Source organism: Acanthopagrus latus, chromosome 2 (genome assembly GCF_904848185.1).
Source record: "Acanthopagrus latus isolate v.2019 chromosome 2, fAcaLat1.1, whole genome shotgun sequence".
Lineage (NCBI taxonomy): Eukaryota > Metazoa > Chordata > Actinopteri > Spariformes > Sparidae > Acanthopagrus > Acanthopagrus latus.
Window position 1 is genome coordinate 4,459,856 of NC_051040.1, and position 13,183 is coordinate 4,473,038.

The 13,183-nt window shown below is 42.8% G+C and overlaps 1 protein-coding gene across 4 annotated transcripts; it reads left to right on the forward strand.

Moving 5' to 3' along the window:
* The first annotated feature begins 1,567 nt into the window (after nt 1-1,567).
* Nucleotides 1,568-11,640, forward strand: prdm10 (PR domain containing 10). Of its 4 annotated transcripts, none has more exons than XM_037081455.1 (23): nt 1,568-1,694; nt 2,879-3,020; nt 3,288-3,449; nt 3,705-3,764; nt 3,855-3,959; nt 4,197-4,371; nt 4,492-4,733; nt 5,315-5,515; nt 5,779-5,851; nt 5,948-6,065; nt 6,148-6,268; nt 6,650-6,919; nt 7,258-7,602; nt 7,875-8,030; nt 8,120-8,299; nt 8,386-8,496; nt 8,641-8,841; nt 8,958-9,101; nt 9,308-9,478; nt 9,884-10,021; nt 10,139-10,358; nt 10,526-10,623; nt 10,868-11,056. In XM_037081455.1, exons 2-23 carry the CDS (start codon nt 2,949-2,951, stop codon nt 11,054-11,056), a joined length of 3,552 nt encoding a protein of 1,183 aa, XP_036937350.1. In that variant the 5' UTR covers nt 1,568-1,694; nt 2,879-2,948. The 4 variants fall into 4 exon arrangements, with proteins under 4 accessions (XP_036937350.1, XP_036937367.1, XP_036937357.1 ...); XM_037081472.1 differs by lacking the exon at nt 1,568-1,694 and adding an exon at nt 1,701-1,725; XM_037081462.1 differs by lacking the exon at nt 1,568-1,694 and adding an exon at nt 1,891-1,966.
* The last annotated feature ends 1,543 nt before the right edge of the window (nt 11,641-13,183 follow it).

Here is a 13,183-nt window from a genome sequence, read left to right on the forward strand (position 1 = left end):
CCAATTGGTTGGATTAATAAGGACACACCATCAGCCTTTTATAATTTGATTGTTCCCCTTGACTCATTTCTTTTCTCTCTGGATTGTCATTTGTGTTTCTCTCTGATGGCTGATTAAAAACAGCATCATGTAGAAATGAGGCATGCAGAGCACTACACACTGATACACAAGTAAACAAACATGATGTGATAAGTGCAGTTTACAACAGTGTCCACAATATTCATTTATAGAGTGTATTATAGAAAGTCTCTAGTCTATTTTTCTGAATGTCTAAATTGATTTTTCTTCTAAATCTTCTTAATCAGACTGTACCTCAAAACTTACTTGAACAGATATCATGTAAGACCCATAAATGTAATCAGTATAAAGGATATCATGGGATATGTAGGCTAATTATTGACTGTATCATAAAACATAAAACAAATTTCTGTGTTCTGTGGTCCTACCAGCTTCATGAGGGAGTTTTTCTAAATTAAGACTTATTTTTATCCTCATTATGACGTCTGATTATCAGCCAGACTGCCACAGGTAACATCACATACTCTCCTTTGTTCTTAATCTTCTTTATTTCTGTTTATAGAGACACTCATTGACCTTTTCTTAGTGGAGTTCATAGTTATAGTGTGTTTTCACGACTGTTCAGTGCTCTCTTGTGCTCAGAGTGTGTAACTACAAATATGTCTTTTATTTTGAAAGTATCCACAGGAATAGAAGATGATGGAGGTGATAGCTTATAACTGTAATATTAGATATATCCTGTCTACTTCAGGTAACCACATTGTTCATTGTTTTATTTTGGGTGTCTTGAGGCTACTTGGCTTTATTTGTTGATATGAGATATGATTACTCAGAGAGCCTTTGTAGATATTAGCTAGGCTAACTGGAGAGCCAAACAACATTTAACTAGCATGACACGGTGCACTTTAAACAACTGTATCATTCTCAGCAGAGAATATATAGTAGTTATAATATATAGTTATAATTTACCACTGTGATCAACACAACACATTTACATAAAAATATATTTGCCTAGTTTATTTAAAACCGCTTGAGTTCACTTTAATTTATTTTGAAAAGTATTGACCGGAAGTGTCAGTGCACCGTCATGCATTGCGGCCAATTTGCTTAATTTAATGCTGAAGATTCTCTCTTTGACCAATACAGGGCAGTGAACACGTGTGATATCCACATTACATTTTGGATATTATATTCAGGATCATCTCTTGTAATCGCCATTGTTGTAACAGACAACAACTACAAAATAAATAAATAAATAAAAATGTAAAGCACAACGTTTGCCAAAGCTAGCAATGCTACCAAAACCTGTGTGTGTAAGTAAGTAAGTAAGTAAATAAATAAATAAATAAAAGCGAAGCAGTAGAAGAAGTTTAATTCAATTGGACGACTGTGGTGTTTGAATTTTCTGATTGGCTGTCCTAAAATCGTTCACCAAGCTTTAACCACGTTTATCAACACATTAGTGATAGGACAGTTAACTGTTTCAACACTTCATGATTTAACTCCGAAGAGTATATACTTTTAAAAAAATGTTTCGTCCGGATAAATGTTTTAAAATAAAATATCTTTTTGCTCTCGAGCACATAAGCACCAATCATGAGCCACGTTCCTGCGTGTTGCTAGGCAGATTATGTTAATATATGCAATGCGGCCATCTCTGCAGCTACCATTCTGAGGTAAGAACAACTTCTACGCTTTCCACAAAATGTAAGAAAACTAGGAATTGCTTCGCGGCCAGTTGTGCAGCTCGACTGCTCGGTAGTGTTTCTGTTGATACGAATTAAATGTGCGGGTCGTTTTAGCGCGTTTGTAGCGGCAGAAAAAATATATATTTTCTTTCGGTCTCTTCGGATGTAGTTGTTGTTGTTAGTCCCACCCAAAATGGAGCCTGTTCTTCCTTGTTCACAGTCGACTTGAAGGGCTGGGCTCAACTAGAATGGGGGGACGGGTGGGTCTACCCAAATAATTCGGGCTTTTACCGCTTCAAAATCACCTTTGTTGAAAATCTCAGAATGAGCTCCACGTCCTGAAGCTTGACAAGTTATGTTTGGCTCCGAGGTCGGCCTTACATTGGGACTATATGGCCGTAATGCTAATGTCGCGGTGCAGTAAATGCCCGGGTTTCTATGGCGCTGGTTTTTGTGGTATAGTCCAGTTGGGACCGCGAACCTGCGGGGTTAAAATAGGGGGGAATTTGATTTATTATTGATTATACCAACTGTATTCCTGAATGAGTTTATAAAGTCGGGATCCTTCGCGGTGGCTTTTGTGCCGACATGCGGTTGTATTTAGAGCCCGTTTCCCGGGCGGCCTCGTGAGCAAACGTTAAGCGCGTTTTCCGTCGTACCCCCGCTGAGAGTCGTGTGTGACCGCTCTGCTCGCCGAGTGACATGCTGCTTTATTTTGGTGTGCGTGTCCTGTCAGACGAGCTAAACTGTGTCTGCACACCCCCCTACTAAAAAAAAAACATATGTCGCCGCTGGCACTTTTGAGGTCGAATCGAGTGCCACTTTGCTCAGAAATGGCTGCTGCAGTGCATCATTGTCGCAGCAGAGCAGATTTCTCCCCCTCTACTACATACGTGCCCAGGACGTAATGTGACTCTGATACAGCTGTTACAGTCAAGGCTTCATTATTGAAATCACTCCAGACTATATACACCTTTCTTTAAAAAAAAAAAAAAAAACCCACTTGTGTTTTAAAATGATAGATGACAAATTAAACCATACATGAGCTGGCAATCTCAAAATTCAGCCCCCCACAACATCCATCCATGATATACTTAGCTATTATCTCCATGTTGCATCAAGCTTATCATCACCTACATCCTTTTGTCTCTGTATGTATGTGTGTGTTACAGGCGTCCCTGGCTGCCTCCTGAGTGAAGCGATAGGTGACGTGGTTGGCGACAGGCCTGGCACCGTGCTGCCATGGAGACCAAGCAGGAGCCCTCGGCTGTGTGGAGTCAGACTGCCAGCAATGATTCAGGCAACGGCACACAGGTCTGCTATCCGGTCTGAACCGTCCCTGAAGTGTTGTCTTTAAGCATCTCACAATTTGTCTTTCAAATACACTCACCAGACGGGGAAACTCGCCTCTGTCTGCTAAAGCGTTTTGCTGCTAAATCCCTAAATTTATCACTTAAATCACACATTTACTTTCACAGTGGTAGTTAACACCACTTTTTTAAAAGTGAGAGGTGTTAATGGGTGTTACATCACAGTTGGAGAGTGTAATAATGCTGTGTATCTTGTGCACGTGTGTTGCAGGTGCATTTCGAAGGTGGCACAGTGGCCCAGATAGTGTACAGTGGAGATCAGGCAGATCGGGGACAGCAGCAGGTGGTTTATACAGCAGACGGGAACTCCTATACGTCTGTGGAGTCTGCAGAGCATACACTGGTCTACATACACCCTGCAGATGGCACTCAGGTAAGAGGGGATCTGATGAGCAGATGTATTTGATGTGTTTTGTTCAAGGACTTTTGGCAAGTGATGTGTTGAAGCTGAGAGAGCTAAAGAGAATCATTCCTCACCGCCTGTATGTGACAACCCTTTCATGTGTGAGAGTTTCATATATTTTCACTTGTGTAAAATGTACAAAGTACATATTAATGCATCTATAAATACAGAAGATAAAACGATGCTCTGCGAGATTTGCTCACAGCGCTGTATTTATTTTTTCAGACTGTATTTGCTGATCAGCCACAAGTGGCTTACATTCAGCAGGATGGTACAACCCAGCAGGTGAGTTCACCAGGTACTGTCGTGTTATTAGCAAGCACTGTAAGAGCTTGTTTTCTAATGATTCTTAAGACGTTGTTCTGCTATTTGTAGGTCACAGTTTTGCTGCCCAGCGGACAGAACATGAATGCTGCCAATCTGCATGTTCTCAGTAACGTCGCAGAGGCTCCTCAAGCCATCCTGGAGCCGGTTTCCCAGGTGAGAAGACACTGTGCCGTCTCCAAACAAGGAGATACTATTTGTCTGAAATAGCTAAATGTATGTTATTGTTTTACACAATGTTGTCAAAACATTTTGTTATTCCAGCAGGTAAAGTTCAAGTCTATTTTTCCTTTATTTTATGTTTTGTTGCATGTAAACTAGCCGAGCCTGAAGATGAGAACTTAAACAAACAGAACAGTTGAGTGAGTTTTGACTTTGTTAAATGTCAAACAGGAGCAGCTGTCTGTGTCCAACTCGCTCCCCTCCATGGCAGACATGGGGGACGCCCCTACCAGTCCCCTGGGGGCCACAGACTCCACAGATGATTCTGATGAAGATGAGGATGAAGACTCTGAGATGGATGACTGGGAACCTCATGAGCCTCAATCATTCAACCCTCACAGCCTCTGTGAGTCACAGAGTCTACGGACATAACACTGTCGTCTTTAACAGAGTTAGACCACATTAACTTTTGATGTCTGTTGTGGTGATTCTGTCTCACTGGTTTCTTCTTCATGTGGCCTCTCAGGGTGTGAGGAGTGTAACAGTGCCAACCCCACTGTGTGTCTCAAGCACGGCGCTCTGCACCCCATTCCCAACCGGCCAGTGATGTCCAAGGCCCGGGCCAGCCTGCCTCTGGTCCTCTACATCGATCGCTTCCTGGGCGGGGTGTTCTCCAAGAGACGCATCCCGAAGCGCACCCAGTTTGGTCCTGTGGAGGGACCCCTGGTTCCTCAGAGTGAACTGCAGGAACACTACATTCATCTCAAAGTAAGTCACTGCTCTGCATGACTCAATGCTGTTTGGTTGGTATTGAGCTGCGTTTAGCTGTGCAGTTTCTATTCTGGTGTGAAGCTGCACTGTTCATGTACAAGCAAACTGTCTTCTGCTGCCTTTGGTATTTAGAAAAGTCTCTCGTTTTACCTGAAAGCTTCTATCTTTGTCCATTTTGTTGAATATGAAATTCGGACATTAGGAATTAGATATTATTATTATTATTATTATTATTATTATTATTATTATTATTATTATTAGATATTAGATATTTTCTTGGCCAGAAGAAGGGACAACTTGAAACTCCAGTATCGAGCTGTCTTTTTCTCACTTTTCATGATGGTATTGTTATTAAGTAGTCACAGTTATTTACTTGCAGTACAAATGACCAAAGAAAAGGTGGCAAAATCTGTAATTAAAAGAACATTTTTGTTAAGGAAAATATTTTACAGAATGGTGCCGGGTGACTTAGAACTGGGGCAGGATGCAGTGGTGATTGTGTGGATGAAACATGCACGTGCAGTCGCAGGTTTCCTCTCAATCTGATCTCTAATCTGTATTTTTGCTTGTGGTTGTAGCTGTGCATGTTGGATACAGAGAAAGCTGGAGAGAAGCCTGACGACATGTGGTTGGACCTTTCTGATGAAGACAGCTGTAACTGGATGATGTTTGTGAGACCTGCTCAGAACCACCTGGAGCAGAACCTGGTGGCCTACCAGTACGGCGCGGAGATATTTTACACGACCATCAAGAACATCCAACCCAAACAAGAGCTCAAGGTCAGTTGGCTTTAGTACAATTTACACAGTTCGCTCATTTGTCTTGTTGGATGAAACAAAGTTTGTACTCCTGTATGCTACCTGTCCAGCATCTAACAGCTGATGAGGAAGTTCAGATCACTTTACTCAAAAGTAGAACGTCTGGTAATTTAAGATCAGATACATTTCTGAGGATCTGATGGAAACAATCCAGAGCTGACCAGAGAGAATCATTCTGAGTTAATAAAGGATGTCTGAATAATCCTGTACTCTTCTCTCTGCAGGTGTGGTATGCAGCATCGTATGCAGAGTTTGTCAACCAGAAGATCCACGATGTTACAGAAGAAGAGAGAAAAGGTGAGTCTCTGTACACAATGCTTATTTTGCTCAACACCGAGTCTCATCTCTGCATGAACAGCTATTAAAACAGTAGTTTTCTTCTTTTTGCTTCAGTTCTCCGGGAGCAAGAGAAGAACTGGCCTTGTTATGAGTGTAACCGGCGCTTCGTGAGCTCTGAACAACTGCAGCAACATCTCAACATGCATGACGACAAGTTAAACTCTGTCACAAGGTAAAACCTTTTGATAATTTCTCTGTCATTTCTGTTGCTTTAGAGCTCATATGACCCGCTCTCTGTTCCTTTCCTCTCTCAGATCCCGAGGCCGGGGCCGAGGAAGAGGCAGGAGGAGATTTGGGACAGGAAGACGACCGGGCCGACCTCCTAAATTTATACGTTTGGATCCACCAGGAGACAGTGGTGGGGACAAGACAACAGTAAGGGACATATTATGTTAATTTCTCACGTCAGACACCAAGTAATTTACTGAAAATTCACTGACCGATTAATCTTTTATGAAATAATTAGATTGTAGTCCTAGTGTACACAATGTTAGATTAACTATGAACCAATAAATGGAAAAGTAATTGATAACATTATCTCAGGACAAATCAATAATACAGAAGCAAATATGAGGTGGAAAATATTCAGGAGGTTTGTAAAAAAAAATGTAATTCTATGAAATAAAATGAGCAACACAAGATTAAAAGTGTCCTGGTGATAGATGACCTCAAAAGTATGTTTTTGAAATATGTTCTCAGGTGGCTTTAGTCTATAAGCATCCTTTTTTTAATCTTCCAATAACTTTTTTTAATCAGGAGATGTTGGAACTGACTGAGAAGCCGCTGGAGGAGCAGGCGGAGGGAGTGCAGAATGGGCTGAAGGTGGTGGAGATGGAGCCGGAGGTGGAGCCTGTGAGCGAAGCAGAGGGCCAGCTCATACCTGCTGCAGGGGAACCGGTCCCAGAGTCGATCACCCCGCCTTCCAACACTGACCTGCCAGTTCCACTGAAGGAGGACCCGGCACAGAGCAGCCAATCAGACGGCCACCTCACATCTCAGGACATGCGCCGGGCCAAGAGGATACGGGTAAGACAGGAGACTCTGTGCTGACTGAAACTGTGTCGTGATTTAGATGTTGTGTTTGGTGTCATAGTGGCCATGATTTCCTTTACAACAGTGTGTCTCTCTTCCTCAATGCACGCGTCCCTCAAAGGTGGATGTGCAGGTAGGTCGGATGGCAGAAAAACACAAGCTCAAAAGCTTCCTTTCCTCATTTTCCATGGTGTTAATGTTCATGTGACATTTGAGGATATGCCCCTTCCTGCACTCTCCATCACATCCACCAGCCTCTTAAAATGTCTCAAAAGCACTGCTGGGGTATTTACTCACTGTAACTCCTCTGTCTTTCCTCTCGTCCACGTTAGAACGCAGCGCTGCAGCACCTTTTCATCAGGAAGAGTTTCCGTCCTTTTAAATGCACCCACTGTGGCAAGGCCTTCCGGGACAAAGAGAAGCTGGATCAGCACCTGCGGGTCCACGGCCGGGATGCGTACGCCTTCTCCTGCCACATCTGCAGCAAAAGCTTCATGAGTGACTCGGCCCTGGAGGACCATCTGTTGGTGCACACAGAAAACCGCTCCTACTCGTGTCTCTTGTGCCCAGAAACCTTTGAAAGGCTGGACCTGCTCAAAGACCACGTAGGAGTGCATGCTGTGGACGGCTGTTTTACCTGTCCTTCCTGCAAGAAGACATTTACCGACTTCATCCAGGTCAGTAATAAATGTTTCTTTCAGGGTGAAGCAGCGATTTCAGAACAGGGTTTGTAAGACAAGCCAGGAAAAAACACATACAGATTCAGAGAGCGTATTCACAGTCACGCTGTTCATTCATGTATTCAGCCCAAGCAACGAAGTGTAGCCAGATGGGGCAGCATATGGACATAAGTGATTTAGCCAGTTGGCACTATGAACAGACTGGTTTAAGATGGTAAATTATAACATTTACTCAGTTTTTTCAGACTGCATAATGCTCTGGTCCTTAGGTGAAGAAGCATATCCGATGCTTCCATTCAGAGAAGATCTTCCAGTGCCCAGATTGTGAAAAGGCCTTCTGCCGGCCCGACAAACTGCGCTTGCACATGTTACGCCACTCTGACCGCAAGGACTTCCTGTGCTCAACGTGTGGCAAACAATTCAAGGTGAGATAAATAGAGGGAGCGTTGAGAGCTAACAGTTTATAGATTTGTGAGCACTCATGTGACAATACCTTTCCCTTTGTGACTTGAAGAGGAAAGATAAGCTGCGGGAGCATATGCAGCGCATGCACAATCCTGACAGAGAGGCTAAGAAAGCTGATCGGATCCACCGCTCCAAAACCCTCAAACTGAAGGTTCCCACCACCGACTTTGAGAGCTTTATGTTCAAATGCAGAGTGTGCATGATGGGATTCAGACGCAGAGGAATGCTGGTGAGCATTAACTCCTGTCAGCTGACTCTATTTGTATGTTGTTGTTGTTGTATTCCAGGCCACTCAGCTTTATTTTCTGGTTACAGGTCAATCATTTGTCCAAGCGTCATCCAGAGATGCGTATTGATGATGTGCCTGAGCTAACGCTGCCAATTATCAAGCCAAACAGGGATTACTTCTGCCAGTACTGTGACAAGGTTTGTTTGTCCCATCATGTCATGTGCTCAGTGTGTTGAGAGGAGTTGTTGTAGTCATTATTATGAATTGTTCAATGATTCCTGTGTGCCTGTGTGAGAGTTTATGACTAGATAAATGGATCTGATGGACTGATCACTGTGCAGGTGTATAAGAGTGCCAGTAAGAGGAAAGCCCACATACTGAAGAACCACCCCGGGGCAGAATTGCCTCCCAGTATCCGTAAATTGCGTCCGGCTGCTCCTGGTGAGCCTGACCCCATGTTGAGCACACACACTCAGCTGACTGGCACCATCGCCACTGCACCGGTCTGCTGCCCACACTGTGCCAAACAGTACAGCAGCAAGGTGAGTTTACAGCTGCGAAAACTTTTCCTCCACATTGGAGACGGACCGTAGCTTTGCATTTACAGCAACTGCGTCTTAAACCACAGCCAATAACTCTCTGTGTGCTTATATCTCAGACTAAGATGGTTCAGCACATCAGGAAGAAGCATCCAGAGTTCGCCCAACTTGCCAACACCATCCAGACTCCTCTGACCACAGCTGTCATCAGTAGTGCTCCTGCAGTCATCAGCGCAGACGGCACCACTGCTGAAGCTGTTGTGGTAAGAAAGAGTTACAAACATACATGCTGTGCACAAACAGTGGTATTCTGTGTTCATGATAATTAGTATTACATGAACAATAAAAGCTGTAATAGGAAAGAACAATCAAATAAAGGAAATGTTATAGAAAACCAGAAGCAAGCAATAAAGAAATGTCAGCTTTTATACAGCCAATACTGTAACTTTATGATCTGTTTTCTCCACAGACCACAGATCTGCTAACTCAGGCCATGACGGAGCTTTCTCAAACACTGACCACAGACTACCGCACAGCACAGGGAGACTACCAGAGGATCCAGTACATCCCGGTGTCTCAGGCAGGAGGCAACCTGTCCCAGCCGCAACACATCCAGCTGCAGGTGGTGCAGGTGGCTCCGGTAAGATCCACGATCACCTCAGACAATCTCAACAACATGTTGCTGCACAGTCACAGTTAGTTAACCTGCATTATTTTGGCAAATAACTGCTTTGCCATGTAGGTTTCAGCAGGTAAACTTCCTTTTATTTTCTGCTGCATTTTGACATTTTCATGTGCAGATAAAATGGTTACACTGCAAAAACTCAAAATCTTATCAAGTATATTGTGTAATATCCGGTTAAAATATCTCATCACATGTACTATGATACAGTCACAGAAAAGTAGAATTTCAGTGAGGTCAGTTTTTACTTATTACAAACAACATACACCTCATTTTGATAAGTTATATTTTAACTGCCATTTTTTTCCAGTAAATGGTAAATTTAAGAAAACCTAACACGTATTTATTCCTTCTGTTTCACAGGCCTCCTCCCCACATTCTCAGCACCCCACAGTCGATGTGAGCCAGCTGCATGACCCTCATGGCTACAGCCAGCACTCCATCCAGGTCCAACACATCCAGGTCTCCGAGCCCCAAGGTACCGGACAAGGTGCCACCCAGGTAAATTCTCATAACACTGACTCTGAATTGATAACACACGATGATTTTATAACACATGTTGTGGCTCCATGATGCTTCATAAGAGAGAACACTGTGACCATCTCTTCTCTCTTGCAGGTCACAGGTCAGCCTCTGAGCCCGAGCTCCCAGCAGCCCAGTCAGGAGCTGAGCCCGACCCAGCTGACCCCTGTGACGTTAGCTCAGAGCCACACTCTGCAGACCAGCAGCACCCAGCAACAGCAACAACAGCAGCAACAGCAACAACAGCAGCAGCAGCAGCAGCAGGGGACTGTGCAGCACGCTTACATACCCGGAAACTGGAACTACAGAGGCTACTGTGAGTCACACATACGTGCCTATGTCGTCTAATGTTTAAATGGCTCTATACTGCCTGACAAGTTTATTTGTAATGTTTTTCATAAACATGCATTTGTCAAATGTTGATGTTGTCAAACTGGTCGCTTTTTTCCCCAATTATTATGTGTTATCTTTTGACTGTTGCAGCATCTGAGATCCAGATGATGGCTCTACCTCACACCCAGTATGTGATAGCTGAGGCCAGCACACCTGTGTCTGGAGTCAACAGCAACCAGGTGAAAACGGTGAGTGAGTGCTGCCTGATAGATGAATATCTACATGTGGCTGTGGGTTAGGAAATCCTTGTGTGTACTGATGATCTTTGAGGTAAGAGTCACTGAATGTCCTGAAGGTTTAGGGAACTCAGGTGTTGTATTTAAACACATCAGAACTTGTCTTTTACAACAAATAAATCTACTGTAGAAATGGAAATATCGAACTGAAAATGGTGGCTTATGACACAAAGACATTCTCATCCCTGTCCTGCAGACACACTACGTTATCTCCGAGGGTCAGACTGAGCTGGACACCAAACAAACGGTTCCCCAGAACACAAACCAGGCCCACACCGAACATCTGGAGCAGCAGCCGACCAATCAGCAAGCCACCACGCAGTACATCATCACCACAACCACCAACGGCAGCGGCACGAGCGAAGTTCACATCACGAAACCCTGAACTGTTCGGTGGTGAACTGTGAAAAGGCAGCGCAGACCGGTGGACTGATCCTGCATGTAGACCTCAGCAGCTTGTACGCACACGAATGAACTCACACACAGTCAAATGCACATGGATACAGACTTGTGTACATACAGAGCTAAGATGGAGACGAAATGATGACCAGCACAGTTTTATGTGTCTGTAAAGTGTTACAATGTTCAATGAAGTAAGAAAATAAAGTCGGTAGAGAGATAAACTCAAAATTATGCTTTTAAACAGAAAATGTAAAACACAAGAACTGAACTGAACTTTTTTTTTTTAAGGACATTTTCTTTGAAACAGCTGAAAACAGGGAGACGATACCATTACATCAGGTCAGGCAGGGAAAATGAAAGTGATCGTTTTAAGGTCTTACTGTGAGAATTACTGATGTCTTTTGGTTTTGTTGCTCAGTTGCTCTAAAGATTGGAGCGCCCGTTTTACATATTTGTAAAGTTCCAGACATTTCTTAAAGTATAATATTTGTAAATAGAGTCTCGACAGAAATATAGAATTGAAAAATATTTGAAAATCCTAAAAAATAAAAAAATCCTGCGGTTGTCCTTCCAGAACAGAACATTACGTTATTGCTCAGCACACCAGCTGTTGTATGTTAAAATATTTTTGCTGATATCTGAAAAGATTTTTCTTTTTTTCACTTCCTTTCAGAAATCAGTTTTCATTTACTGATTTACTGATATCTCAAAAAAATGTCTTTGTCATCCTCCGCTGTGTTTTTACAGTAAAACCAGCGACTCAATGCGACCAAGGTGTTTTCATCTGGTTGTCAAGGATCATGCATTTTGAGAGTTTTAATAGAAACAACCAAAAGTCTGTTTGCTTAAATAATTTTGATTTTGACACATCTTAACGGTCACCACCATCATCATCATCAGATTGAATGGCATCATCTAACTCTACATGAAGAGTATTTTAGACTTGACATCATGAATCCAGGTGTGGTTAGATGTGTCAGAAACGTGCTTTGGCACACCTGTAACCACACGCAACAGTGACGTCACTGCGTCCAGGAGCACACCTGTACATCACTGCAGCAAGAGGAGGAGGCAACAAAACAACACGGGGTGTTAAGTTATGTGAGTTTTTGCGCTGGCTAGAAGTTTGACAGATAACATTTTCTGTTTTCAGAGTTAAAAAAAGGATCAAATTATACTGAGGTTAATTTTGATGTGAGAGCAACACAGCCAGCAGCTCACTCATGGTTAGCGAACAGGTGTAGATACCTTACAGGCCAAATATAGGGACAGAATCACAGGTTTCCAAGAGAACAGCTTAGTAGCTCAACATGATGAAGTGTTCAATGGTGATATGAGCTTATCTCACTTTATTAACCTGTTGATTGAGCACTAATCAGAAGGTGATATTTAAAGGGGCAGTGTGATATTTTAGGGTAAAAAAATAAGGATGTCATCACTCATGTCTCATCAATCACCCGTCCGACTGAAGTGTTCTGGTGCTGGAACTCTTTCAGTGTTCAGAGTGCATCATGTCTTGGAGTTTTGTGGATTGCTTGTATAAAAACGTCCCCGTGACACAAGTTAATGCACTGAATAAGACCGTTGTAAAAATGCTATTAATGTGCCCTTAATTTATTTTGGTCTCTGACAATCGTCAATCGCAAAGTAAAACATTTGATCATGTGCAGCGACTCCTATTACTGGAGGTGATTTCTGTGTTCAGGAATGAAATTCGTTCATATATGTGCACTGTGTCTCCCGCTCACTTCATTATAAATGAGATGAACTCAGGAGCGAGTGGCGCCCAGGCAATTTCACAGAGGTTAATCGGAGCGTGATTTGTTCTGGATGTTTGTCTCGCATGGCCTCAGAAACCAGGAACAAGTTCTGCTGCATTTTTTAAAAAAACAATCACAGTGTGAGAATCTGTCAATGATTTAAAATGGGCGGGCTTCCACTCGTTAACCTTTCAGCATCAGCTTTATAGATTTTAAACATAAACACCCCTTCAGCTGAATAATGCAAAATATGTGCAAATATATAACATTCACACTTATCCTCTGGACAGTCATTTATTCAGGACATGTACAGATGTAGAAACAAAGGAATACATAAAAACAATATAGAA

Bases quoted from the DNA above. Each gene is read 5' to 3' on its own strand.
- prdm10 (XM_037081455.1), top strand. From the start codon at position 2,949: ATGGAGACCAAGCAGGAGCCCTCGGCTGTGTGGAGTCAGACTGCCAGC. The intron at 3,021-3,287 runs GTCTGCTATCCG...CGTGTGTTGCAG, and splicing joins ATTCAGGCAACGGCACACAG to GTGCATTTCGAAGGTGGCAC. The intron at 8,497-8,640 runs GTTTGTTTGTCC...ATCACTGTGCAG, and splicing joins TCTGCCAGTACTGTGACAAG to GTGTATAAGAGTGCCAGTAA.